Consider the following 27010-nt stretch of genomic DNA (forward strand, 5'->3'; position numbering starts at 1 on the left):
GAATGTATTTCAATGCCAACACTTAAAGATTTCCTTTACTTAAGTAACATTTCGAATGCGCTTTTATCGGAGTCATTTTACCGAGTGGTGCTGCTACTTTTACACAATATAAATAAACACTTCTTCCAGCACTCTAATCACAGGTGTGCGCGTGCGCTGCGGTGATTTTCCGCTATAAACCCCCAGCGCGCGCGGGGACAGGTGTCTGTCTGTGGGGCAACGGTTGCCCAGGTGAAGCCACGCCCCCCTGGAGACGGTCATGTGCTGGTGACAGACGGATCAGCCCACACGCAGCTCGAACCTGCTGCTCCACACACACACACCGGTGTGATGGACTGACCACTTCTTCACACACACACACACACACACACACACACACACACGCGCGTGGAACCAACGTGTTTCTGCGTCTTCTTCTTCTTCTTGAAGCGATATTTTCTCACAGCTGGAGGCACAGAGGTTCGTGTCACCTGTCGCGTCATGGATCGGCTGGATGAATGGAGCTTCAAGTCCCAGAAAATGGACCTGGAGGAGGGTTTCTTCTTCGACTACGGAGCGGAGGAAATGACGGGTTATCCAGAGCCCGGTGAACTGCTGGCTGCGCTGAAACAAAAGGAGGAAGAGGTTATTTTGGCGGCCCAGCTGGGAAACGCGTTGCTGCTGGAGAACCGTCAGCTGAAAGAGCGCAGCGACAAACTTCATGACGAGTACGCGGACAAGCTGGAGGTGAGAAACCGACCTGCTTCTGTTCGCTGTTTGTTTATGTGCGACGACCGCTTTCTGGTTCAATATGCGCGGTTTAAACGATCCGACAACGCGGTTCTTGCTGATATTCTCGCATTTGGGATGTTTCCTGCTTTTAAAAAAAGGACGGTAACAGAAAAAGCTTCAAACGTAAAAGTAATATATTTTAATGTGTCCAGTATGGACAAGAAAAGGCTGTCTTTAGGTTTATTTAACCGGTGTATGTGAAAAACGTCTAACCGGTTCTTCCAAAATAGTTTGTTAATGTATTCGATATTTAAAGGGGATCCGTTGTAGCTGTCATGCAAACAGATATTTTTCATTTAAACAGTTGCTTTACTAAACTTTTCCTTTGATCGTGTCCTCCCATTGTCCTTTGTCTCTCTCTGTTGTATTGTTGCACTGACTATGTGCAACAGAGAAATGTCTCTCCTGAAATGCACCTTTTTACAGCTTGTGGAAGAAATCGTCAATCTGCTGTTTTTGATTTGAACTTGTGTAACACAAACTTCTCCATGAAACATCAGCTGCTATAAGGTTTAGACTGAGCATCATAGACTGTCTTACAAAGTTACATCTAACATCAGAGAAACGAGATAGCAGTGGCAATTAAGTTGTCTAAAGGTTATTAGTGTCCAGGGTGCACATCAGCGCGGTGACGGACGACTACGTAATGGCTCCTTTGTTTTTCTCTGGAGGAATGCCGATGATTCCGAGGTTCAATCTCATCTGGCATGACTACGTCTTCAATTAGTATACTTTATTAAAGTGCTGTAAACCGTCTGAATAGTGTGATGAATCCATGTAGCACAGAGGCCGACACTGATTTACTTTCATTTGCCATTAACTGATTTAAATGTTAATTGCTCCATAAACTGGGGATAAATTCCCGCTTTACAAAAGCTCAAGTACACATGTTAACTCCAGTAAGAAAACAACTAATGTGTCAAGTTATTAATGATCAAAGTCCACTTATTTTCTTTCAATCAATCTACAGGTGCAGGCCTGATGGAATGAGTCAACAAGTCATTTGTTTGGATTCATTCTGTACTTTCAGTGCACTTCCCACGAAACTCGCAGCTCTGAACGAGCCTGTTTTGTCCCCCGATTTCAATATCTCCCGTTATCACTGTAACATTCTGTTGCTGCTACAGAGAATTTCCAACCGATGCTTACTATAAACACTGCGCTGAGATGACCGTGATCACGGATTGCCGTTCATCTGTGCAGGAGCTGGAGCAGGGCAGACATGAGCTGCGGCTGAAGCTGGAGGGCTGCCGGTCCGAGTGGGAGAGCCAGGTGTCGGACCTGGAGAGGGATGCGAGGGAGCTGAGCGCCCAGGTGGAGCGGCTCAACCGGGCCCTCGGCGAGGCCGAGCGGGACAAGAGTCGAGCCCAGCAGGAGCAGAGCGAGCTCACGCAGCGACTCGGGGAGCAGCTCAACACCGTGAGTCCCAAGCGCTGGCTAGAAGGCCTCAGACAGTGTGTGTGTGTGTGTGTGTGTGTGTGTGTGTGTGTGTGTGTGTGTGTGTGTGTGTGTGTGTGTGTGTGTGTGTGTGTGTGTGTGTGTGTGTGTGTGTGTGTGTGTGTGTGTGTGTGTGTGTGTGTTGTTTACTCTGTCCGGAACTATAGAACTATACACATTGCTTCAAAGGACTGCAACAGGTGACCGAGGCTCTGTGGAACAAAGTGATCCGAGGATCCAAATCTAGTGGCCCTCCGTGAGTCAAACCAGATCAGACGAGCCGTCGCCCGATCCGCTCACTGAAACTCCATGTTTTCTGCAAACCAGCCGGGCATCAGTCTGACTCTGCAATGGAGGCTGAACCTTCAGGCTGTTCAGACTCGGAACAAGACAAAATGATTACTGGCGCAGGGGTTGAGTTTTTATCTGAGCTGCAGAGACGGCGGCTGGTTGGTCCGTATCTATGAAACGAAGCTTTTGCCTGCAGGCAAATGATCCGTGCCGCAGAATGGACAGGATGTGTAAACAAGAAGGGGAGTGGAAGTTGATGCCACGGTGGGATTTTTAGATCCGGGACAAAGGGAGTATGAAAAGTAGTTTGTTTGAGCTAAGCGTTTCAGCTTCTACTTTTTTTAAACTGAACCTCTTTTGGGTGTTTGTTGAACAAGACCAGATATTCAAAGACTTGTGTGCATTTCTTCCATTTGATTTTTAACAATAACTTTGTTAGATTGGTAGGTTATATAGATAATCCTTCATAGCCCTGCATGATAACCATTATATGATATCTATTTACCCAGATCCAGTTCATTCAGTGACCATGAAGTTAACGTTTAACGAAGTGCTTCGGCACACGTGTGACGTAATGGGTAAAATAATCGTCAACATTCGGCCGATTCATCATTATGTGTTTAAACATTTATGATTGGGGAAATCAACCGGTGATACTGTATCTTACTGCCTCTTATCAGTTAATGTGGAGGCGCTGATTGGATCGTACAGCTGGACGCCCTTGAGTGTTTATCCAAACTGCAGAGGAACGGAAGGTTTTTCTTAAACATTACTGTACCTGTGACGTCTCGCGTCGCACAAGGCCGGTTACTTAGCAGAGCGGTTAATTGTGCTCTCTCAAAAGAAGCAACAGGCCTGAGCGAAAGTTAAAAATGAATCCAAATCAACAGTCCCTCCCATGAGTCAAGGTCCGAGGAATAAGGAACTATTAAGGTCTTCTCCTTGCCGAGGAAAACAGACTGTCAAGAAGTTCAGGAAAAAGTCAATTTAGATTGAAAAAAAAGGGGGCTATCTCTGTTTGGGCTGTTCAGGGAAAAGGAAGTGGAGGAAATGTTACGTTTGGCATCAGACATGTTTCACTGTGAGCTCTCGTTGGTTGTAAAAAGCGAGAAGAGAGTGCGACTGCTTTGAGGGAGGACGAAGCTCCACGTCTGCCGTGTCTCTTAAACCACACGTAGTGCCGTTGGTTCTGCCCTGGTGAGTTGTGTCTGCATTTTTGGGATTGTGTGTGTTTGTTCAGACGCTCCCACGTTTACGGTGGAAAAACGTGCCCCAGTAATTATTTTTAATTTAATTAATTCAGTGGTAACTTAATAAAATGGCAGAATATAGGGAGTGTCTGCAAATGCCTTGAAAAACATACTCAATGCTGCAAATACATACATTTGATAAGAAGACAATGTTGGAAGTTAAAAGTTAATATTTTTCCAATGATATGCTTTACAACCTTTTTTCTTTACACTGTATCTCATAGATTCTGAGTGTGTGTGTGTCACTGAACCGCACCATAGAAACCTGAGCGAGAAATAATCCTTTGTTTACCAGCAACCGCAAAGCCAGAGAGGAAAGCTTTGCTTTGACTCTTCGTCCTGGTGCGTTCGAGGAAGCGGCTCCATTTAAAAACAACGTTGCCGTGTGCCAGTTGGCCACATGGTTCAGTGCCGCTTGCTTAGACTGCAGCCGAGGAAAGTAGATGTTGAAATATCAGCGAATGTTTTTGCGAGTCAGGGTGCTTTTTTTTCCCCGTTTTCTCACTGCTTTTAAAAAATGTAATTTGTAGGTGATTTATTGAAACAAAATTGACAGATGAAACGCTTAGTAAAAACTATTATTATTTCCAGGTCAAATGTTTTTGTGTAAATTAAATATTTGGTGATGGTTTTTTTTTGTTTTGTTTCTTTTCTTCTGGTTAACAAACCGACCTGTTGCTTTCATTAGCTTGTGAGCTTCCACTTAACTTGCATGATCATCTTTCCTGGCCTGGATCGCCGTGTGTTATTGGATGACTGTTGCAAATCTCTTGGTGTGAGATTTCGATCAATTGAGGCACCCCCCCCACCCCGTGACCTCTGCCCCTTTACCAGCGTCTCACAGCTAATGGACAAAAAAGGAGAGATATAAATCTTTAATTTGCTGCTCTGATGTCGCCCCTTTACGTCCCATCATCCCAGGGGAGAGCCGTGTTCTCTGCGTGCTCTCTGAGGGGCTTGGCTGTAATAGGGTCAGCTGTGGGATACCTCAGCGTTTGGCTCGGCGGAGGCCCGGGGCTCGCGGGGGCCCCCGTTAGGGCACCTCATCTTTCTGTCTTTACCAAATGGAGCGTGTTCCATTCCACTTACTCCTTCCACTCCTGTTTTTGTGATTCTCGCTGGGCCGCTGCCTCGTCTCGTCAACACAGGCCCCCTTCTCCACATTAGAGGCAGCGGTAATGACGACGACTCATGGACACAAATGTTCATATTCTGCCCCCCCGAATCTGTGTTTGCATGCTATGTTTTGTTTTTGTCCATCAGTGTCGCCTTTACTCTTGTCTCTCTATCAGACACACACACACACACACACGCACAAATTTTAGACTCGCGCCCGCCTCACTTCCTCTGTACACGCTGTGCCCCTCTGCTTCACCCTCGTGATGTCCGAGATTACCCTGCGCCACATTGTCGTCTAATGTGGCGTGATGATGTCACAGACACAACCAAGATGCCCTGCGCTCCATCTGCTGCAGAGGTCGGCCTTTAATCTTGTATTATGTGGCGGTGATGGGACCTGACAGGGGCCTACCAAACTGCTGCGTCAGGGGAGCCGAGGGTCTCAAACGAGGGTGGGAGTGAGGGGAGTGTGAGAGCGATGGGTCGTTGTTCATCGCTCCAAAGGTACTGACCGTGTTTTTAAATTCCTGTTTTTTAAAGCGCGTTTGAGAAAGGCATGTAGCTAACAAAACAAAGAGATCATTATTCATCACTTGAGTGCATTCGTTTGGGTTTTTTTCTTCAATTTCTGTCATTTGATGGATGAGTGATCACAGGAGTTGGGTTGCTTTTGTTCATGGATTCCAGCTCTTCTGACTTTTGACCTCTTAAGGGAGGTGGAATTTGATCTTATTTTTTTTTCATTTTTGGTTAGACAGGAAACAAGTGAACTCTTGTCAACATGTTAAAGTCAAAACCTCCAAATGGTACCGATTTCACAGGCACTGTGCACATATGACCCCCTTACTGCAGGTTATGGTCTTCCTGTGGGAATGTCGGTTATGAGCTGAACAATTATTCATCCCTTTCAAATATATTTATCTGATAGATTTTTAAAGACCTGTGGGAATGTCGGTTATGAGCTGAACAATTATTCATCCCTTTCAAATATATTTATCTGATAGATTTTTAAAGACCTGAAAAGCTGGAAATATCTTTATTTAAGTCCAAATATTTAAAAAAATGTTTGTCTTCTTACCCCTTTCATCATATTGTGACCCTTCCTAAATTATCTTAAGCTCAAGGTAGACTCACTCGAGGTCTTCGGTAGGCAAACTGACTATTGTAACCCTGAGTAGTTCTACTGGAGGCCAAAGCTACACATATTTCATAATAAACAATAAATCTCATTGTGCCGCATGGCCTGCAGCAAAAAACACACGAAACACATCCATTTTAGTCTCCTAATCCCCACCAGGTATCATATTGTGCTTCTACTCATCTGGGTGCAGATTACAGGATTTCTTCCACTTGAACTTTGAATGAGCAAAATATGCAAAGAAAACTGTCAAATACAAAAGCCAGATTCTCTGTTGTGAATCTCATGTGTCTGTTTTCTCTCTGGTGTGTGTGATTGTGATTGTGTAGGCGATGGCGGTGGAGAGAGCCATGTCCAGTGAGCTGCAGGCGCTGAAACAGGAGCTCCAACAAAAAGGAAGCCACAACAGGCCGCAAGAGGAGGAGCTTGTCAGCGCCATGAGGGAGCAGGTAGCCATTTACTGTGCATCAACGCTGAAAGTGAACCAAGGCCAATCCTTAATATGAGAAGGATTGTCAAGTCAAATGTTTCCAGCCTTGAGAACATCATGTACTCTCACGAACAGGATGACCACAGCGCTTAGCGTGTGTTGCTTTGTTTTGTTTTTTTGTACTTCCTGTCAAAAGTGTTGATTGTGTTGCCAGCTGGGGCAAGTCCGTGCATTTAGGATCAACATTTAAAACCTTACACAAAAATAAAACGTGAAACATTTACACAAAGAATGGGAAATGGTACAAATCCCAACATATAAAAAAGAAAAAGGTACTATAAAGAATTCTAAGGAAAAAATATTAAAACGAGCCAATGTTGTCGTGGGAGCCATACTCTCTTTTCCGGGAAGTAAATGTTGTTGTTTTTTTGTGTGTGTGTGTGTGTGTGTGTGTGTGTGTGTGTGTGAATTTTAAGGTGCTGCGTCTCACCCAGAAGGAGCAGGTGCTGGAGGAGCGTTTGGCGAGTGTGTGTCAAGAAAACACTGAGCTGAGGGCGACTTTGGCCTCTTTGCACACACGCCTGGCTCTACAAGACCAAGTCAACCAGCAGCACAGCCAACAGGTACATAGACGACACAAAACGGCTCAGTGCGGTTGGTGTGTGTGTGTGTGTGAGACTGAAAGGGCCTTCAACAACAAAGGGATTTTCCGCTCCCGGTCTAGACGGCCCGGGTTTCGGTGGGATTGATGAGAGCGTTACTAAACAATCACCGCGTCCCGTCATTGTACCTGTGGAATCCTCTCGTGGTTATTTAGTTTGTCGTCGGGCTGCAGGCTGGAATCTGGCACGTCGGGATTTCTCTCGCACTCGTTTGTAGAAAAAAAAAAAAGGTGTGCTGACGACTTTTGAGAAAGCTCATGCGTCTTTTGGGTTAAAGAATGTTTGGGTCATTGTCCTCTCCCTATTTAGCATTAACGTAATGGAAAGATTAATGAGGCCATTTCTTCTTCGCTATCCTTTGTCATCGTTGTTACTTCACAGCCATGTATGTGCCTGTAGGCTTTGTCTCCATATTCATGTGTGTGTTCACCTGCCTCCTTTGTGTTTTCAGCTAGCCGGGGCGCTGCAGGAGGTGGAGGCTGCACACGGTCGCTCACAGCAGCTACAGGCCCAGGTGGAGGAGCTACAGGAGGAGGTGTCCCTGCAGGAGGGCAGGAGCTACGGAGACGCCTCCCTGCTGTCCGAGCTGGAGAACAGCCTGGAGACGCCGAGCCTCGGGGTCAGCAAAGAAGAGGTACAACAGCAGATTAGTCTCCGGCACCGCCAGACTACTGTGTTTCTTTTTAAGACCTTCAAGCCACAACGTTAGACAGATTTGGCACGTGGGGAATTTAAGAAAGAACAACAAAAAGATGCTCAACATGACATATTCAATATTTTTTATCAATTTTATTAACTGGGGTTAATGCCATCAATTTTTTTATGTACCAAAAAACGTTGGGATACAAGTTTGATGGTGTTCTGAGATGGGGAGGAAGATAAATGGTTGAAGCTTAAATTGCAGTTCTGAGCTTGTGAATCCCAAATACTCCTTATTCATCTGACATCATCATTTTAGAATTTAAAAACGGTAAAACATCATCATTTACACATAGAAGCGCCTTCACCGGTCTTGTGAAATAATATAATATTACGGTCAAATACCGTTGTATTTGCTACAGAATAATGGTGCAAAGCAAAAGTAAGTCTATACTCAAAAGAAGGACATATTCTGTTGATGTAAACGACACCACCAGCCTTCACTGAGGCTGTAAATCAAACACTGTACTATAAATAACACCAGAATAGTTTAGCTGCTAGTTTATACTCGAGTGTTCTATTTTTTTTTTTCCTGTTCTATTGTGTTCCTGCAAACTTTGAGTCACGTATTTTGAGGGGATTTTTTTTTTTTTTCTTGAGATGACTGGAAACGAGAATATTAAACTGTTGGACTGTTTTTACTGGAAGACTTGAACAGTGGGGTGGAGGAAAAGTAATGTTTCAGTGAAAGGAATATGGTGCACACGTTCTCTGACAGTATGACTTGATGTGAGGACACTTTAGATAAGCCGAGTCTTCTAACGCTCCTCCCAGGGCCTCTTCTGCTATTGTTTGGTTTCAGCAGCAACATGTGATGTATAACTGCACCCATGAGTCATTCACCACATTTCCTGTCTGTCACAGTCACAACATTGGAGTTTTCCGCTTGCAGCGCACATTAGCGCCTCGAAGAGTCTTTGAACTCATAGACGTCACAGAATATCCTATCATCCTTTTTTTAGTGAATGATCAACCTAAAAATATCTTTCAGTCGCCATGAGATTACTCTCATCATGTGATGTATATGACTTAAGGTGTTAAATAAAGTCATGAGGTAATGATTTCTCCTCCCAGTCTTCAAATAATTGATGACGTCACTCAAGGCATCAACAGTGTGTGGAGAGGCATCGTGCTGAAACTGAAAGGAGACAAATACCCCCTTTTCACCCCTTTTTCAAAGATTTTTCACCCAGTTTGCTGTCTGTAATGGCTTACTTTTCATATTTTATTTTCCCTCTTTAAATATATTCCAGATACATTGAAGCCCAATATAAAAAATGAGAGGAGATCAACACTACCCAGATTGTGGTTATTAATTAACAAACATGACTCCTCTCCTCTCCCTCAGATTACACAAGAAATGTGGTCCAGTCTTCAGTTGCTACTCCCACTGACACAGAAACTGAACAGCTCGGGGAGGTCAGAGGTCGTGAATCAGAAGGAAGACCTGCAGGCAATGCTGCATCAGCTGAAGGGAGTGGCCCAGACCCTGACGCTGGCGTCCGGCCCGCAGGTGAGCCAGAGAATGAGCAAGTGAAGCACGACAGGAAATAAAACAAAAGGCTGCCTTTGCTCGGCTTTCTTTTTTTTTTTTTTTTCTCTTGGCAGAAAACTGCATTCCTAAAATGTTTTTATGATCCAGAAAGGGCGACTCCCCTGAGTGGAATAACTTTCCCACCTTGTTATTTGAGGTCGGGTCACGTGGCTATTAGCCTTCTTGTATGCATCCTTCATGAATGAATTCGGCCTCTCTACCTCCCTGTTGGCAGTTGGAAGCACATGCTGGGGATTGCGCGTCCTCGTTTATGCCAGTTGATTGTTTGAATTGACTGATTTCAATTTTTCTTTTCTTTTTTCTTAAGCCTCCATTTGCCACAAGTTGGCTTTTACAATGATCCCGTTGTGTCTTAATGCTTTCAGAAAGTAACTAAATATTCTTGCCCGCCACATTCCTCCGTCGGAGCACTTTGCAAATGGGCCAACCTAACAGTAGCTTCTTTTTGGCCTGAATCTCTGTGAAATACGCTACTGACACCTGATCTCTTTGTTAACGTCTCTGTCCCAGGAGCTGAATCGAGCTTTTGTCGACAGGACGGGCGATCAGCGTGGGAATCCGAGTGCAGCACATGAGCTGAGCGATCAGGTAACACAGCGATGAACGCACACGTCTGCCCGGGCGGAGAAGCGTCTACGGCAGCCTGTTATTCTAGGATTTGGTTGCGTCATTGCCGACCTTGCTACCGTCACTGTAATCCTTCTTAGTGTCGTGGACTCATTCAGTGACTAATTTGCAGCACTTTCACTAGAGTCATGAGGTTAAATTATTATTATTTTCCCTCAAAATGACCCTTGGCTATTAGCTTTAACTGGCTAACAGGTTAAAACCAACAAAGTATGTGGTCAGGTATAACACCTACATTAGTTCTTAAGTTGCATCAATGTTCTGCTTTTTTATTATTTTAATTTTTTAGGATATTGGCTCTGTGGGCCCCAGAGGAACCAAACGTTATGGCATCACATTTTAGTGCACCGCAGGCTTTATTGTGTTAAATACATATAATGAGAGGACACATGCAGTTCGTTTCACACAGTGGTCTAAACACGGACAACGTCTTCCTCCTCTAGAACGTCCATCTGCAGCAGGAAAACGCAGAGTTGAAACAGAAGCTGCAGGACGTGCAGGAGGAAGCTGATGTCGTCCAACAGGCCATCAGAGACAGAGATGAAGCCATAGCCAAGTGAGAACCTTGTTTTTCCCCTCGATATTCTCCCTCAAAAGCATTTGTTTGTTTTACAATGTCAGCTGTTCTATTTGATACAATGGTTCTGTGAATCTTTGGTCGTTTTGTGGCAAGCAGGACTTGAAGTAGGATAAAGGAAAGTGCCAGTATCATTTACTTTATGGCATCTCTATCAGACGTCACAGCTGAATATTTCATTCTTCTGTGAATTGTTGCATTGTAAAATCCTATTCTGCAGATCAAAAGACATTTTGTTTCAATACATTTGTTCACAAATAAAATGATCAATATAGTTTCTTATAGAGAGCTTGTCTTGTAGCCATAGTTACAAGTTTTAATCTTTTCTTTTTATCCAACTGTAATGTGACTGAATCGGTTTCCTCATTTCCTGTTAGGAAAAACCTGATGGAGGCTGAGTTAGTGAGAAGTAAAAGTGACATGATGTCTCTCAACAACCAGTTATTAGAAGCCATCCAACGCAAACTGGAGTTGTCACAGGAACTGGAAGCCTGGCAGGTGAGATCCCTTTTCCTTCTGTAGAGCGTCTCAGTCAAACTATCTCTCGTGCCGTCTTTCTCCCAAACTGCCTTGAAATCGTTACGCACAACTGCGGCTGACTGAGACCCGTGAATATGTGTAAACGAGGATTAAGATCTAAAGCTAACTAAAGTTCCAGTGATCATGTGAAAAGACAGACGCAGCCATATCTCCCTCCGCTCAGTCAGATGGGAAGAATATGAGCAGCAGGTGTTTCTTTCAAATCCTTCTGCTGCTGGTGTATTACGCACAGAAGAGCCATCTGCACGAGGTTATGATCTCTAGCGTTGTTGTTGAAGATGATGCAGATCATATTTTTAGCTGAAAACGGAAATATGTCATTGTTTGTCTGTCACCATACTCCTTTTAAATTTAATGAATGTAAATAAATCCAATGTGTGTGTTTTTTTTAAACAAATATCTTTGATGAGCAAATACAGACTAACTTTAATTCCTTATTCGACAACAAGTATGCAGAAATACACATGTATTAGAATTGTTCAGCCAAAGGTTGCATACCTCGTTATATATTTAGTCAAAATGTGTTAAATTCTTGGTGCGCCGTCTGCCTGGCTCTTATCTTTGTTTCCATTGGTCCTACTGATGAACTAAATCTCCAAAAGAAGATCAGAAATCTATTGACTTGATTTGAAAACAGATTCAGCGTTTCATCAAACAGCTCGGCACCGGAGTTTTAAGAAAATGCAACTTAAACAGGGTTAAGTGGTTCAGCAACATCTAAGTCATCTAACATCTAAGTGATGTTAAAGTTTCTGAACGACAATGGAGCTCTACGGGGCAGCAACAATATATCAGTTTAACTACAGAGACAATATTGTTAGTGGATCAATTCATTGTTGGTTAGACCTTTCATCGGATTAGTTGACAATTAGAAATATAAAAAAATGTTACCAGAGTTTTCCTATTTGGTGCTTTAATATATAGATGATAAATCCTTTGTCAAGAGAAATTCATTAAAGCCCAATGAGCAGTGACAAAAAAGGTCATATTGTTAAAACTGAAGTTGTATACTGAGTTTGAATGATATAAGCGCAGCGTTGACAGTGTTGAATCTGCTCCTTAAACGTCCTCCTGTCCTCCATCTTCCTCCCTTCCTCAGGACGATATCCAGATCATTATCAACCAGCAGCTCAGGTCCCAGCAGCAGATGGAGCATCCTCAAAAGAAGTCCACCTCCAACGGCACGTCCTTCTTCCGCAGGGGGGGCAGGGCGGCCTCCACCTCCTCCACCTGGAGTTCGGACGCTAATCAGGGCAAAACACCCTGGAGAGACTGGTTACGACGGGGGAAAGGGGCAAACAACGGACAGTGAGTGCCATGCCAACCTCTTGTGGTGCTGAGGAGAGGATGTACCAGAATAATGGGCTGGAGGTCCCAAGTGCAGCTTCCACTCCATGCGTGGTTAGCAGAAGCCACGAAGACTCTTGTCATTCAACGGAGCCGCTGAGGACAAAGACTTGTCGAAGGGGCCCTTAATCGTCCACGTTTCACTGAGAGGGCCTTGTGAAAATCTCAATTGTGATTTAAAAACCATTTTCGACAGAATTACATGAAAGGGTTTACTTGAGACTGTAAATATTGTGCCTTGTTTTGCAAAAAATGTGAATGTCTTTATGACTGAGACTTTATATGGTAGGTGTAGATCAATGCAGAGTATTTGTTCAGATCAAAAGGGAGAAGCACTGTCAGGAAATAAACAACGCATTTGAATCATTCTGATTTTGCGCTCCAAGTTTGATGTGAGAAGTTACATGTTCTACAGCTTTGCTCAAAAGCTAAATATGTGAAAATGTTTATACAAGAAACACTGTATGTCTTTGTACACTGAGATGGCTGTTATTTTTTACAATTTTGTTTTTGTTCTCTGGAGGACAACTTTGTGAGCTATGAATCAGTGTCTAGCGGAACAATGTGTTTGTGACTTAATGTTCAATATTAACTCTGCTCAGTAGACTGAGCTGTTCCTTAAACTGTATAAATGTACACAGCTGGAATCATTTCATGAAACATAAAATAATCCTTGTAAGTTTTGAGTGATTTGTGTTCAGAATGTTGATCAGAAGCGGGGGAGAATTGGAAAGCTGCCTACGCATCTGGACAAGATGGCTGCTTGACCAGTAAGAAAAAGTAAAGATGTTAAGTCAGGAAAACGAATTTGCTCATTGACGTCATTCTGGAGAAGTAGTTGTTCATCAATATAGAGTAAAATACAGTGTTAAAATGCAGCACGGGCCCCAGGAGGACCATGAACTGAAATTGTTTGACAAATACGCAAATTATAAACCAGTGCCTGAATAACAGAGGCAGCCTTATGTGAGGTACGCTGCTTGAAAAAAATGGAAGGAGATGAATTAAAAGGTATTTATAAGAACTTCAAAAGCCCAATATTAGTCAAATGGCCTTTAAGTGATCTATTTAACAGTTACGAATTAAAGGATTTGTGTCTGGTTGTGTGTTTATATATTTATGTATCAGACTACAGTTTCAGACACTCAGGAGTGAGAGATGCACTTGCTGCCCTCTGCTGATGGTCAGCACAACAGCACAACATTAAAGAAAAATCCCAGGACAAACAGATCACGCTGTCAACATATTAATGAGGAAAAAAAGAAAAATGTTCTCCTCAACTAATTACACTTACTGAGATCTGATTGCTCAGAAATCTATATGTTATTGATATTTTATGAAAACATTTTCCACAAATATTTGATTATTGGGTTGTGCAACAAGACACAAGAAAAACAAATGAATAGAGAAAAGTAGGTATAAAAGCGAAAACCGCAATAAAATACAAAATGTAAAACTATGTATGGACACAATAGCTGCAAGGTAGAGTGACAGTAGAGGGATGTATTGTAATATAATAGCTGCAGCCTGCAAATCTAAATTAACTTCTTATTTACACAGCAATATGAAAGTGAATTGAGCATTGTTCATTATCAACTGTTTTCTTGTATTACCCATAAAACATTTAAAATCATTATTTGGAAATACAGATTTTCTTCAAGCACAAAAAGACATTTTTATGCACCTACGGAAAATACCTTTTTTTCTTTCTTGCGTAAGTAAAAATCCACAGATAATAGAATATAGAGAATATAGTTTAAACGTGGAATATATTAGCTGAATCTTTAAAAAATATTAATATATTATTGTATTGCATGTATTTACTTCCTATAACACAGTAACACAGAGGGTTATTTAACCGTTTGTTAAATGTTTTCATGTTCTGTAAACTTATTTCGCAAAGACACTCCGTCTCATTTTGATGACGTTTCAATTTCAATTTACATAGAACCTGCCACTGGTTTCGTAGAGGCATTTTTTCTTAATCAAAAACACAAACTTCTTCCATCCAAACAGGTAGGACAGCTATTTTTATCGATCGTAGACTTATTATTATAGATGCTACGTGAAATCCAAATAACTGTTTATAAAAGCAATGCTGAAATAGAGTCGTGGTGACCCCGTGACAGCTTAGCTTGCTAACTAGCTAACTAGCCATAGTGCAGAACGGCTAGTGCTGCTAGCGTACGTTAACCCTGCTAGCTAGTTAGCCAACTAGCGCCAAGTAGCAAAATGTGCTAACGTTACTAAATCCCTTAAAGGGTGACATGGCACGTTTGAAATAGCGTAATAGTGGCTAGCCGGAGAGCCTGCTCCACACAATAACACGAGCATATTAACTGTGAGGCGTTGAACTGACGTGATGGGTAACCGTGACAGCATATGTTTACGTTAATTGTCGGACGGTGAGGACTGATCCGTCCAGTGAACCACAGTGACAGCTACACGTTCACTGCTCCGTTAGTAAGTGTACGCACGGGGAGTTGTGTTGTTGGATCCCATTCACCGCCATTGTAACTGTGTTGTCAAAAACTTTCCTTATCTAGTCACAGGGGAAACATCGTAACGCTAGTGTGTGGGGGGGGGGGGGGTTGTACATCAACAGGGAAAACGTCAGGGTTGGGAAAAGACAGGCGTTTATATATTTAATCCAATGTAGAGTTTTTATGGTGGGATCGAGATGACGACATTGCAGTGAGTATAGTCAACAGATTGAGATTAGCACGGTAATCTGAAAAATATTCAGCAGTTTGTTGAAAACTGTATTCGTAGAATAAATCTGTAGAGCATTACAGTTTTGCATGCACAGCAGAGATCGGGAAGTTTGCAAAATCGCACATATATAACTTCTGTAAAAGCTAAACAACAGTTTGGCGTGGCAGATTAAAACTGTTAAAATTTGAGTACAACTGGCCTCTAGAGACTGGGCATTTTAGAAAACATTCAGTCCCGGAGGCAATGTAATGCCACATTAAAGAAAATTGGATGCGATGCGCTTCTCAGTTTCCCTCATAGAATACATTTTGAGAGATAATGGAACCTTTGTGACTTGCTCTCAACGCACACAAACAACACACCACGGCATGCATTCTAACCAAACGTTACGTGAGACATAATCTTGCCTTTATGGAAATAGCTATATATTTTTATTTTATTTATTTTGTCATATTGGGCCTTGATACCACTCTAGATAATTAAGGTAATAGAGGCAATTGGGCAGTGGGGCTGATGTACAAAACTATTTGTAGTATTTTCAATTTGTATCTGAAATGACATTGTGTTTATTTTAAATCAATGTCGGGTCATTTTTATAAATTAAGAAGGAATTCCATTTTCACTTAGCTGTCGTGTCTGCATTGTTCCTTAAGGCTGGGATCTTGATGAAGTGAGTGTTGAGCCCCAATGAGATGACTGACCAGGGCAACAACAACCAGAACATCTCCTGCAACCCCTTTGCTGCCCTCTTCAGCTCAGTGGCGGATGCCAAGCAGTTTGCGTCAGGCCAGAAACCAGAACAATCTGCTGAACCACCGTGTAAGTAGAGTTCCCAGAGCTACAGCAATCCTCTTAGTTCGCATGATCAATACCTACGAATCAAAATGTATGTCAAAAGGCAATTAGAATACAGATATATTTTTTGGGGGTAAGAAAAGAAATAATATTTTTTATATTTTCTTGTTAGAATTGCGCACAGTAACATCTTGTTTGAATGGATCCAGATTGTTCCACGGTTAACCTCTGTGCCTTACATCCCAGTGGAGGACTCAGGAGAGAGTCATTCGGAGTCAGAAAACTCTGTGTCAGACAGTGTTGATGACAATGACGACTCGGTGGCAGAGATCAGCCGCTCCTTCCGGTCCAGGCAGGAGCTGTGTGAACAGCTCAATGTCAATCACATGATCCAGCGAATATTTCTCATCACGCTGGACAACAGTAAGTAAAAGGAGAAAAACAGTCTGACTCTGGTCCTTACTCTATACACACCCCTCTCATACAGCAGTGTTTCCCCGACCATTATCAGTTAGTTAGCCTTAGTCTAGTTTCTTGTTTATGTCCTCAACCTAAAGGTGTGACAGACAAGTGTTTTATGGGTTAATGCAAAGACCCCTTATTAATACCGTATATTCACGCACTGCACATTCAAGACATTGTAACAGCATAACACGACTGTATTGAAAGCCAACAGTGGATAGATACCTGGCAGTACCACACAAAACCGTCCTCAAATGTAGTTTTCTCCTCCGGAAGGGTATTTCCGTCAGTGACAAATAGATCGGTTGTGTACGTGAATGACTGTGTGCAACTCTGTGTCAAAGACCTCTTGCGGCTGCAGTGACTCACTTTCCCAAAACCCCTTTTAGACCAACAACTGTAGCGGAAATTGTCAAAGAACTGGTTTTGAACACTTAGCCCAGTGTTTATAATTCTGTCTAGTTTGTGGACAGATTTTTTTCAAGATGCAGTCCCAATAGTTGTCTGTGGTTGCGATGAAAATGAAGGGCGAGTTTGAAAATGGCCGCAGTTGAAGCAAAAGGAACCAATGTAGGGGGTAACCAGGAGGAACACACCCCTCGCTCGATTTTGCAGTGACTTGTGTGATCCTTCCGCAAGATGATCTGTAGTTTGGAGTGGTTCGTGTGACTGGTTTTTACGTGTAGTTCGATTAGACGTTACTTTATTTGAAGGGCCCTGGTTTTATTCACCCTAGGTGACCCCAGTCTGAGAGGAGGTAATGGGATTCCCCTGCGCTGTGTATACCTGGAAGAGATGGCTGCCGATCTGGATGGACAGGACTGGCTGGACATGGATAACATAGAACAGGTCAGATGCCAACGTGTTTATATGCCATCACTTGATTATGTAAAGAATGCAAACAGAAATTGAAGCTTGACTGATTGGAAGATGTCATTATTTTAGGTACTTGGAAAACACACGTGTGAGTGAGCGGCTGTGCTAAATGTGTGTCTTCCAGGCTCTGTTTAACCGTCTGCTGGTACTGGAGCCCGGAAACTACCTCATCTACATGACGTCGTGCAGCGCCGTGAACCTGTCCGCTGACCGTGATGCTGGACAGAAGCGAGCCATCCCGTACCTTTTTGCCTGTTACCAGAGGGCCAAAGAAGAGGTGTTTGATGTTTTTTCTACCGGGCTGTAATTGTGGCACTTAAATGTTTTGAGACCTTTTTTTCAGAGATTCACGGCTGTTATCAGACTCGTCATGTTAATTAACACATCAAAATAACCCGTCCTCTTCCGTAATAACTTAATTATCTGTGCGTCAGGTGACGAAGGTACCAGAGAAGCTGCTGTCGTTCGCTGTTCGCTGTAAGAACCTGGCGGTTTCGAACACCCGGACGGTTTTGCTCACCCCAGAGATCTACGTCAGCCAGAATATCTACGAACAGCTTCTGGACCTACTGCTGGAAAGTTTTGATGGATCACGTAGGTTCAGGATTCCAATGTTCATGCTATTTCTGTTTTTCTCTGCTTAAGTGTTCCTAGAATTTTGGTCTACTACGTTTCTTACAGTCTTCTGTGTTTCAGAGCCAGAAGAGGTGATTGAGTTCTTGGAGGAGGTCATTGCCGGCCTGCTCGCTGACCAGGAGGTGCGTACCTTCGAGGAGGTGATAGTGCCAGTGTTGGATATCTTCCAGGGACGCATCAAAGACTTGGACCTGTGCCAGCCTCTCCTCTACACCTACCTAGATGTTCTGCTCTATTTCAGCCACCATGCGGATATCGCTAAGGTCGGGAGACACACAGGGATGTTTGTAAATGTAGTTGTATATTAGGTGCCCACTACTGGCCAACTAATATGCAATAATAAGCAGTAATCACATTATTGTAATCAGATATACTGTAGTGCCATACTATTTCACTGTGCTTCTCCTTTTTTTCCCCAAGGTATTGGTGCACCACATTCAACCCAAGGACCCAGCTAATGGTTTGCAGTACCAGAAGACCCTACTGGGAGCAGTGTTGAGTATCTCCTGCTTGTTGAAAACCCCAGGTGTGGTGGAGGGACACGGCTACTTCCTGAACCCTTCCCGCTCCAGCGCCCAGGAGACAAAGGTCCAGGAAGCCAACATCCATCAGGTAAATAGACTCTTTAGTTTGATGTGGCTATTTTGTGTTACGTCTATAGATATTAAACCATTACGTGATTGCCAAACTAAAAATGCATTAGGCCTTATGATGTTTGCTCCCCTTACGTTCCAGTTTATGGGTCAGTTTCATGACAAGCTGCACCAGATCTTGAAGAACTTGCTCCAGCGATCTGGTGAGACTCGCCATTTGCTGCTCTCGTGGTTGGGCAGCTGTTTGCAGGCGAATGCTGGCCGGGCCAAGATTTGGGCCAATCAGATGCCAGAGATCTTCTCCCAGATGTACGCCTCAGACGCGTTCTTCTTAAACTTGGGCGCAACATTACTGAAGCTGTGCCAGCCCTTCTGCAAGCCACGATCCAACAAACTGCTCACCTTCAACCCCACCTACTGCGCCCTCAAAGAGTTGAGCGAAGAAGAGAGGCGCAATCGCAACGTGCACATAACAGGTTCATATGAGTGAAAATGGGCATCGTCGCCTTCTCTTTTTATTTGTTTTTTTCTGGGTTTTACAGCGTTACCTTTCCATACCTGCATGGTCCCCAATGTCTTGTACCAGGTCTCGACAAGGAAACCTGTCTGATCCCCGTCCCCCCTCAGCAGCCGGTGGAGTCAGCGCAGTCCTACAGCCTCCTGACTGAAAACCTCATCCTCACGCAGCTCACCCTGCACCTAGGCTTCCACAGGTACTCTCCAACAAGCGGCAGCACAACGTCCACAAAGATGAAGTTCCTGTCTCACAGATCCCCAAGGAATGTACCGTGCTGTCTTTTCCTCACATGTCATTCGTCAGCAATAAACAATATTGTTCTGTGTGTGTGTGTCCGCGCACCTGTGCAGACTCCACGAGCAGATGGTGAAGATGAACCAGACTCTTCACCGGCTCCAGGTGACGTGGCAGGAGTCCCAGCGAACGGGCAACCCCATGTCAGAGCAGCTTCTGGAGCAGTTTGAGCGTCTGATGATTGTTTACCTCTCAACCAAAGCCGCCAGCACGCAGCCTGCAATGCTGCAATGCTGCCTTAACCTACAAGCCTCCACGGCTGCCCTGCTGGTTCAGCTTGGGGTCGGGAACCAGGGGCCTGAACATGTAGCACTCAGTTTCCCCCTTTCCTCCTTACGGAAGACTATGCTCTGCTATGTACCAGGTAGGTTGGATCTAAAAACCCAACTTCAGCTTCCATTGTTAGAGACTGAACCGAGGTGTGTAATTTCTCCTAATTATGTCAGGCTTGAATGAGGACAAGTTTATTATTTTTGTGGGGGAGGGGGGGTCTTATTGACCTTTTAGTGCATGTAAAACAATGTAATTGATACATGATTGTGCCCCGATAGCTCACATGGTAGACAAGGCGCTCCAGGTACATAAAGTTGTTTTTGCAGACACATAAATGTTACAGTATGTATCTACTCGTGGATGACTGACTTGCTAGCATGTAATGTATTACAGAAAAAAACAAATCATTTTTTTCATAAAGATTTCTTTCCACTAGAAAACAATTCAAATAGAAATACTTCTGGACCTGATGGGGAATAAACAGCTGATACTACAAAATGTACTGAACTGAATGTGCATGTAAGGAAGTGGGCAGTTGTTCATTATGCTGCAAATTATTTATTTTTATTTTTTTGTCAGAATTCTTTGCAGAGAACTTGGGAGATTTTTTCATCTTCCTGCGTCGATTTGCAGACGACGTTTTGGAGAGTTCCGCAGAAAGTCTGGAGCAGATTCTTAACTTTGTCACTGTTTTCATGGGTAACATGGAGAGGTACGTGTCCTAATCTGCTCTGTCAGTGGCCGTGTTGCTTGAACAGAATATTGGATGTGCCCAATGGGGCTTGAATGGTGCAAACCCCCTTTGGACCTTTTGCTTCAATCTCTTTTTGTCCACAGGATGAAGAACCCTCATTTAAGAGCAAAGCTTGCAGAGGTCTTAGAGGCGGTGATGCCCCACATGGAGCCGGTGGCTCCTGGTGCTGTTCAGCCAATCGTGTTCCAGCGAGAGAGAGTATTCTGCTCCTATAGACACGCACCTCAGCTGGCTGAGGCCCTCATCGCTGTGTTTGTCGACATTGAATTCACAGGTGTTGTATTCCTCATAGGTTTTGATTCGCTGCTGCTACTTGTAGATGGAAGTTGCATTGAACTCCTGAACTATAAAAGCACATTCAGATTGCTTAACAGGTGCTGTAACAAGTATGCACTCTTGGAAGGTTTGAAAAGAACCTGATTAAAGGCTATTTGATCAAAAGGTTGCACAACATTTACAAGAAGAAAGGAAAAGTTCCAACTATCATTTGGAGTCTTTTTTTATTCAGGTGAAGGAGGCGGGTTGTGTATGAACACCTGTGTGGGTTTAAGATAATTATCACAGTAAGAAGATAAGCTGGATGAAGAGAAAACAAATAGTTATTTAACCAGTTTTGTAGTTATTCAATGTGTTTCCCTCTCATTTTTTCAGGTGATCCTCATCAGTTTGAACAGAAATTCAACTACAGGCGACCCATGTATCCCATCCTCAAGTTCATGTGGGGCAAAGATAACTACAGAGAGAGTATCAAGGTAAAGATTCACTTTTTCCTCAAAGTAAACTCTTTTCAAAATGTAAACTATTGGCATGATAATTATTTCATGACCTTTTGAAAAAGTGGCTCACGTGTTTAGTTTTTTTTGGTAGTTTGGTATTTTCCCCATGTGGTTGATGAGAATCCCCTCAAAAGTCTAATGATGTCTTTATCACAGTTCTGCTGTCCCAACAGCTTGATTGAAACTCCTTTAAACTTGAAACTTCTTTAAGAATAGTAACACCAGAAACACTCTACTAAAAAGCAGGTGTATGCCATGAGGTGTATTATAGTAAGCTGCAGATACGCTGTTTTTCCTCACTGTCTCACCACATCTCCTTCAAATTGTGTTCGACTTTGAGAGAAGCATCAGTGAAGAACGATTGAGAAAAAGAAATGCATTCATCTGGCAGATGATCCCAAAATGCTTTTCATGTGGTTTGACACCTCGTGTTTCAGCATTTGGCGCACTATGCGTCCGAGAACCTGGAGGCCATGAACCCCCCTCTGTTCCTCCGGTTCCTCAACTTACTGATGAATGATGCCACCTTTCTACTGGATGAGGCTATTCAGGTAAGATCGGCGATACAGGAAAAAGTCGACACCCGGCAGATAAGCTTTTCTGTCCCATTACTCATATGTGGTATATGACAAACTGCTGTAATATGTCCACTTCTGTTTGTCTGGTGTTTATTCAATGGATTAGTTTGTCCCCACCCACTTGAAATTACCCCAAACACACACCCCCCCCCCCCCCCCTTCAAGAAAGTATATATATTTTGTTTATATTATTCATTCTTCAAGTACATTTTCCTATCCCGCAGTACCTTAGTAAAATCAAAGTTCTGCAGTTGGAACGGGATCGAGGGGAGTGGGAAGGACTGGCCCCCGACGCCCGCAAGGAGAAGGAGTCGAGCCTGCAGATGCTCGGACAGTTGGGACGCTTCCATAATATCATGTCCAACGAGACCATCGGCACGCTGGCCTTCCTCACGTCAGGTCCGTCAGAAAAAAAAAAATTGGATTCCTCACATTGATTCCCTCATTTAAAGTTTGCCTTGATCCGTTCCGTGTGTGTATTTTCTTTCCCTCAGAGATAAAGGAGATCTTTGTGCCCCCCTTCCTGGCTGAGAGGGTCATCTCCCTGCTGAATTACTTCCTTCAGCACCTGGTGGGACCAAAGATGGGGGCTCTTAAAGTCAAGGACTTCAGTGAGTTTGACTTCAAGCCCCAACAGCTTGTCTCTGACATCTGCACCATCTTCCTCAATCTCGGGTATGTTTGTGTCTCCAGTTGATATTTTTTCTTCAAAGTCCAGATTGTATGGGTGCCATATCCCTTGGAGCAGAAACACACATTGCTGAGTATAATAACTATTGTAGTTTCCAATTTTTTGTTCTGTGTTTGGCAGTGATGAGGAGAATTTCTGTGCTAGAGTTCCAAAGGATGGACGCTCGTACTCTCCCACCCTCTTCTCCCAAACAGTTAGAGTGCTGAAGAAGATAAACAAGCCCGGAGACATGATTCTGGCTTTTGGGCTCCTAGCTGACAAAATAAAGGTATCATTTGATTGATGTTTGCCAAATAGCAATAGAATGTATGTTTTATCTTTTACAAATCTTGTGAAGTGTGAAGTGATTCCTGTGGGCGATACAGGTGGGAACACTCAAACATGTTGTTGTCCTTGTGCTTCTGTTTTAGTCCCATGCAGATAGACAGCTGCAGGATGAGGAGACGTATGCAGATGCCCCAGATGAGTTCTTGGACCCCATCATGTCCACGCTGATGCTCGATCCCGTTCTTCTCCCTTCCTCCAATGTTACAGTTGACCGCTCAACCATAGCAAGGCATCTCCTCAGGTTAGTTACTTCCTACAAGACACCGGAATTCATTATATATGATTGTCATTATCTGTCTTTTCTGTGAGACGTCTGTGACTTCATTGGGATCTTTTGTTATCTAGTTGATCGGTATTATTTATTATTAGTCAGAAATTAAACTTGGTGTTCTGGAGTCAAATATGCAACAATAGATTTATGATGTCCTCCTCGCAGTGACCAGACAGACCCTTTCAACCGAAGTCCTCTCTCCATGGACCAGATCCGGCCGAACCAGGAACTCAAACAGCAGATCTTACAGTGGCTGGATACACATACGCAGGATAGGATGCAGCTGGGACCCAGTGGCTAGCCAGGCCGGGATCCCTCGCTGCAATAAACAATGACCGCATCCCGGTTTTCTCTACCGGCTCACATCTTGAGTGCTCTTCTGCTTCTTGGCTAATCCATGATGTGCTTGCCTCTGGATTTCTTCTGGTTCTTCTACGGTGAGACTTGAGATCGCATTAGCCTTTTCACGCAGCCTTCACGCTCAGTGGATTCTGTCCAACGGTGCAGCCAACTGCAGCCCATCAGCTGGTGACAGCTTCAAATCAATCCAATCAATTGTTCCTCCCTGAAAACTATGTATTAATTAGTTATAATTACAATCAGAACTGTGGCCAGAAGTATCATTTTCAACAGGACTTGTTGAATGTACTTTATGAACTCTGGACTGAACAGCTGGCCCTAAACACATTTTATACTGGAAGGTAAGTATTTTTGGGAACTCTGGAGGCTTAATATGGATGGAACTGTTTATGATTTCACCTTGATTTCAAATGGATGAATACGTTTTTTTGAACACCCTACATTTCAGCTCTTGTTAAATCTCAAGCCGTGTTGTAAATATACATTTTAATTAAAGACGAGGCACGAGTAAAGCAGAATTTAATTGTGTGGGACTTTTTTTTTATTATTGAAAATAATTTTTATTTACATGTGTTCACTGTAATACAGCACCTGAAGCACAAAACCATACTGTGAACATTATTATTTTGTATTAACATAGATTTAATCAGGGACTAATTAAGGGCATTGATGGGGTCTAAGAACTTTCTAACTAATGCTGATGCTAATAGGTTGCTGGAAATGTGGGTTTAAACTATGTTTCAGTTACTAGTAAACCCTTTTAGAATAGGGTACATACAGGCTACAACAAAGTCTATCTTATAAAAACTACAGTATTTTTATCTTGAAATGCTGGAATGCATACTCCAATTGCTTGATAGTTACGGGTGGCATTGCTGGAACATGATAGTTTGCTGTGCACACACTACAGACTTACACGGACACACAATTTCTCTGAATTGTACATGAAATAAGTCACCAGTTTTAGGAAGCTCCCTCCAGAGCTACATGCCTGATAATCCAAGTAGTAAACTGATTCTCATGTTTAAAGTGTGTTAAGCGCCCTGTGATCACACGCACGAAACGACTGCACATTGCTACTGCTTTCAATACTACATTTTTTAATTTTAATTTTTTAATCCTACTAAAACATGGTGCCTGTTCCTAAACGTTCCACCAAATTTAACACAACTAGATCTGAGGTGTAGAATTAGCATTGCAGTCACAGAACCATACTTCAAAATACATCTGAAATGCCACGTTTTAATACACATTTAGAGATGGCAAGTCTACATATGCATGTTTGAATCTTTGCTGATTTGTTGGTGCATCTTTGATTGAGCTTAATTTTCTCAGGTAGATGTTTCCATACTCAATTCTTGTAGTGAAACATGAACTTGCAAAAATATATTCTGGTTAGTTGGTTTCCACAAAATATAGATCAGAGGATTTTCTCAATTAACCTAATCAACCTCAATTATTTTTTTAAAGTTCTTTACAATAAGAGTATTTGTTATGATTCTACTCAAAGAGACCAAATGTATGGTGTTCAATCATTTTTTCATTTGCAATGTGTACTATTTGAAAACCATTGTCATCTTATGAATTAACATTGACACATTTAACTGATGTATTCTGCACTAGCGTTTTGAACAGACGTTTGTTGTGTGTAAGCATAGAATATTAACATGTGGGCAAACAAATGATCGATAGAATCGGTGCCTAAAACCAAGAGCTTTGTCAAAAATAAGCATCTGACTTTCATACATAATTATGAGTTTGTTTCTGTAGGGTATACAGGGGGCAGTTGGTAGAATATTAAAGACGAGGGATAACTTGTTTTTGAGATGCTTTTGGATTAAATGTTTTTAATTCAAAACCAAGCGTGTTCGTATGTTGAATATCTACCACCTGAATGGTTTCATGGGTTAAACTATAATGCAATATTTTTGTTTTAATTGTAATTATAAAATGTTTCTTTTGGATGTACAGTATGATTAAACAATACAAACTAATGTGTGTTATATTACATTACATGTCATATAGCTGACGCCTTTATCCAAAGTGACAATTAATGTTTGCTCTCTCAATATCTTTCAGTTTCAGAGTTCACTATATTACACTTGTAAATGTAGTAATTCTCACTGCAGTAGATAACATCTGTCATGAAATGGATAAAAAAGAAAAGATTTTAAAAGACAAGTTCATCCCTAAACATGGATAACGTTCATTTTATATTTACTTGCTAATATTTGTGAATGCCAAACTAAATAATAACAGAACATTTTTTTCAGACGTTTTCTGATCAGAAATATGAGTACAAAAATAAAAAATAACCTGATGTGACCACGAAGGGCTATTTCTATACTCTTTGTGATGTTACAGACATGGTAGCATCATAAAGTAACCCCGACAACCTCCAGTGACATCAGATGAGGTCACAGCTAACGTGATGTCACCAACTGCTCCTCAGAGTCGCCTCCCGTCAGAGCTTAATGGTGGAAGCAGATACCGAGCGCCCAGTCGATCCACCAGTAGAAACTCCTGGTTCATTCGGCGGCGTAAGCCCCGCCCACTACGTACAAACCCATCACATCGCAAAACGTATTGATCCCAGACCAAAGGGTTTTTTTTGTTTTAAGGGCAAAAGTTTTTGTTCTGCAGGCAAAAACAATAGTTTCATAAGCCAAACTAACAAATAATTTATTCTCAGTTTATATAGTTTTACTTACAAACTTTATTTTTGCTTGCCTGGCAAGAAATTTGCTCTCTCTTTTTGTTTGTATAATAAAGACACACTTTTACCTTCGTAAACTTAGCACAAACCTTCTCACTTTAATTGCCTGGGGAAATGTTTGCAAGGTAACGGTCTCCTCCTTCCTTGCGATTCAAGTACGAGGCACCTTTCCCGGGCAAAGCCCCTGAACCTGATTTGGATTCAGCCATACAGTCTCTGAATAGGGCCGCTGAGAAAATGCATTGTCGGGGTTTCTCCAGTTCCGCCCCGCAACCTGAATAACGACGTGTTGGCCAGTGAGAGCGGAGCGCTGTGGTAGAGGTTGTTTATGTGGAGTGCTGGGTTAGGGTTCCGCCCACCGAGGTATCTCTGATCGCAGGGGCAGACAGGCAGAGAGTGTAAAATGGCGCACAGCTGTCGGTGGCGGTTCCCCGCTCGGCCCGGAGGGAGCTGCAACTCCGGTACCGGGAGGAGAGCGGGCCGAATAAGGGTTACTGCCTCTTTGCGGAGCGTCTCGGGAGCCCACCCGAACGCCGCCGGGCTCGGACCCGGTTTTGACGCTGCACTACAGGTCTCTTCGGTTATCGGGAGCAACCTGCAGACATTTCGGGATGTTTTGGGGGAATCGAGTGACTCGAGCAGCGGGGAGGTAAGCACTGGACAGGACGGGTGCAGCCCGATGGTAACCCGGGAGCATCAGTTAGTCAACCGCGGAGTCCGGTGTCCCCGGAGAGCCGTTTTAGGTGGAAAGCTAACGGTTACTCTCTGACCGAACGTTGACCATCTTTTCCTCCTCACGTTAACTGTGGCTATGAGCAAACTTGTCATTTTCCAGGATGCTCTGTTTAACTTTGCGGTGGTTCGTGTGGCCTTAAAACTCCACAGTAACATGTGATTATGTTAACTTTAGTGTGGAACGACACACACACCAAC

At 43.0% G+C, this 27010-nt stretch overlaps 3 protein-coding genes across 5 annotated transcripts in view; all 3 read left to right on the forward strand.

Annotated features, from left to right (window-relative positions):
* Window positions 1-165: 165 nt before the first annotated feature.
* LOC120827434 (uncharacterized) lies at window positions 166-13122 on the forward strand. The gene is made up of 10 exons (XM_040190312.2): window positions 166-726; window positions 1975-2190; window positions 6336-6455; window positions 6913-7059; window positions 7550-7732; window positions 9146-9310; window positions 9863-9940; window positions 10423-10535; window positions 10934-11054; window positions 12196-13122. The coding sequence occupies exons 1-10, from the start codon at window positions 481-483 to the stop codon at window positions 12406-12408; spliced, it is 1602 nt and encodes a 533-aa protein (XP_040046246.2). The 5' UTR covers window positions 166-480; the 3' UTR covers window positions 12409-13122.
* A 1234-nt stretch (window positions 13123-14356) lies between these two features.
* Window positions 14357-23879, forward strand: ube4a (ubiquitination factor E4A (UFD2 homolog, yeast)). Its single transcript, XM_040183757.2, has 20 exons — window positions 14357-14459; window positions 15812-15977; window positions 16200-16376; window positions 17152-17264; window positions 17416-17568; window positions 17726-17885; window positions 17988-18190; window positions 18348-18539; window positions 18663-18996; window positions 19107-19233; window positions 19388-19695; window positions 20184-20316; window positions 20442-20632; window positions 21010-21110; window positions 21572-21685; window positions 21937-22111; window positions 22207-22387; window positions 22524-22671; window positions 22814-22971; window positions 23167-23879. Exons 2-20 carry the CDS (start codon window positions 15851-15853, stop codon window positions 23300-23302), a joined length of 3231 nt encoding a protein of 1076 aa, XP_040039691.2. The 5' UTR covers window positions 14357-14459; window positions 15812-15850; the 3' UTR covers window positions 23303-23879.
* A 2526-nt stretch (window positions 23880-26405) lies between these two features.
* kmt2a (lysine (K)-specific methyltransferase 2A) overlaps window positions 26406-27010 on the forward strand; it is a 33744-nt gene continuing 33139 nt past the window's right edge. For all 3 annotated transcript variants that reach the window (XM_078098265.1, XM_078098266.1, XM_078098267.1), the window contains exon 1: window positions 26406-26726. In XM_078098265.1, coding sequence (XP_077954391.1) covers window positions 26481-26726 — 246 coding nt within the window. In that variant the 5' untranslated portion in view covers window positions 26406-26480. The remainder of the gene's footprint in view (window positions 26727-27010) is intronic.

The sequence above is a fragment of the Gasterosteus aculeatus genome, chromosome 1, assembly GCF_964276395.1.
Source record: "Gasterosteus aculeatus chromosome 1, fGasAcu3.hap1.1, whole genome shotgun sequence".
Classification (NCBI taxonomy): domain Eukaryota; kingdom Metazoa; phylum Chordata; class Actinopteri; order Perciformes; family Gasterosteidae; genus Gasterosteus; species Gasterosteus aculeatus.

Bases quoted from the DNA above. Each gene is read 5' to 3' on its own strand.
- LOC120827434 (XM_040190312.2), top strand. From the start codon at position 481: ATGGATCGGCTGGATGAATGGAGCTTCAAGTCCCAGAAAATGGACCTG. The intron at 9,311-9,862 runs GTGAGCCAGAGA...TCTCTGTCCCAG, and splicing joins CGCTGGCGTCCGGCCCGCAG to GAGCTGAATCGAGCTTTTGT. The intron at 11,055-12,195 runs GTGAGATCCCTT...TCCCTTCCTCAG, and splicing joins AGGAACTGGAAGCCTGGCAG to GACGATATCCAGATCATTAT.
- ube4a (XM_040183757.2), top strand. From the start codon at position 15,851: ATGACTGACCAGGGCAACAACAACCAGAACATCTCCTGCAACCCCTTT. The intron at 17,569-17,725 runs GTGTTTGATGTT...TCTGTGCGTCAG, and splicing joins ACCAGAGGGCCAAAGAAGAG to GTGACGAAGGTACCAGAGAA. The intron at 19,696-20,183 runs GTAGGTTGGATC...TTTTTTTGTCAG, and splicing joins TATGCTCTGCTATGTACCAG to AATTCTTTGCAGAGAACTTG.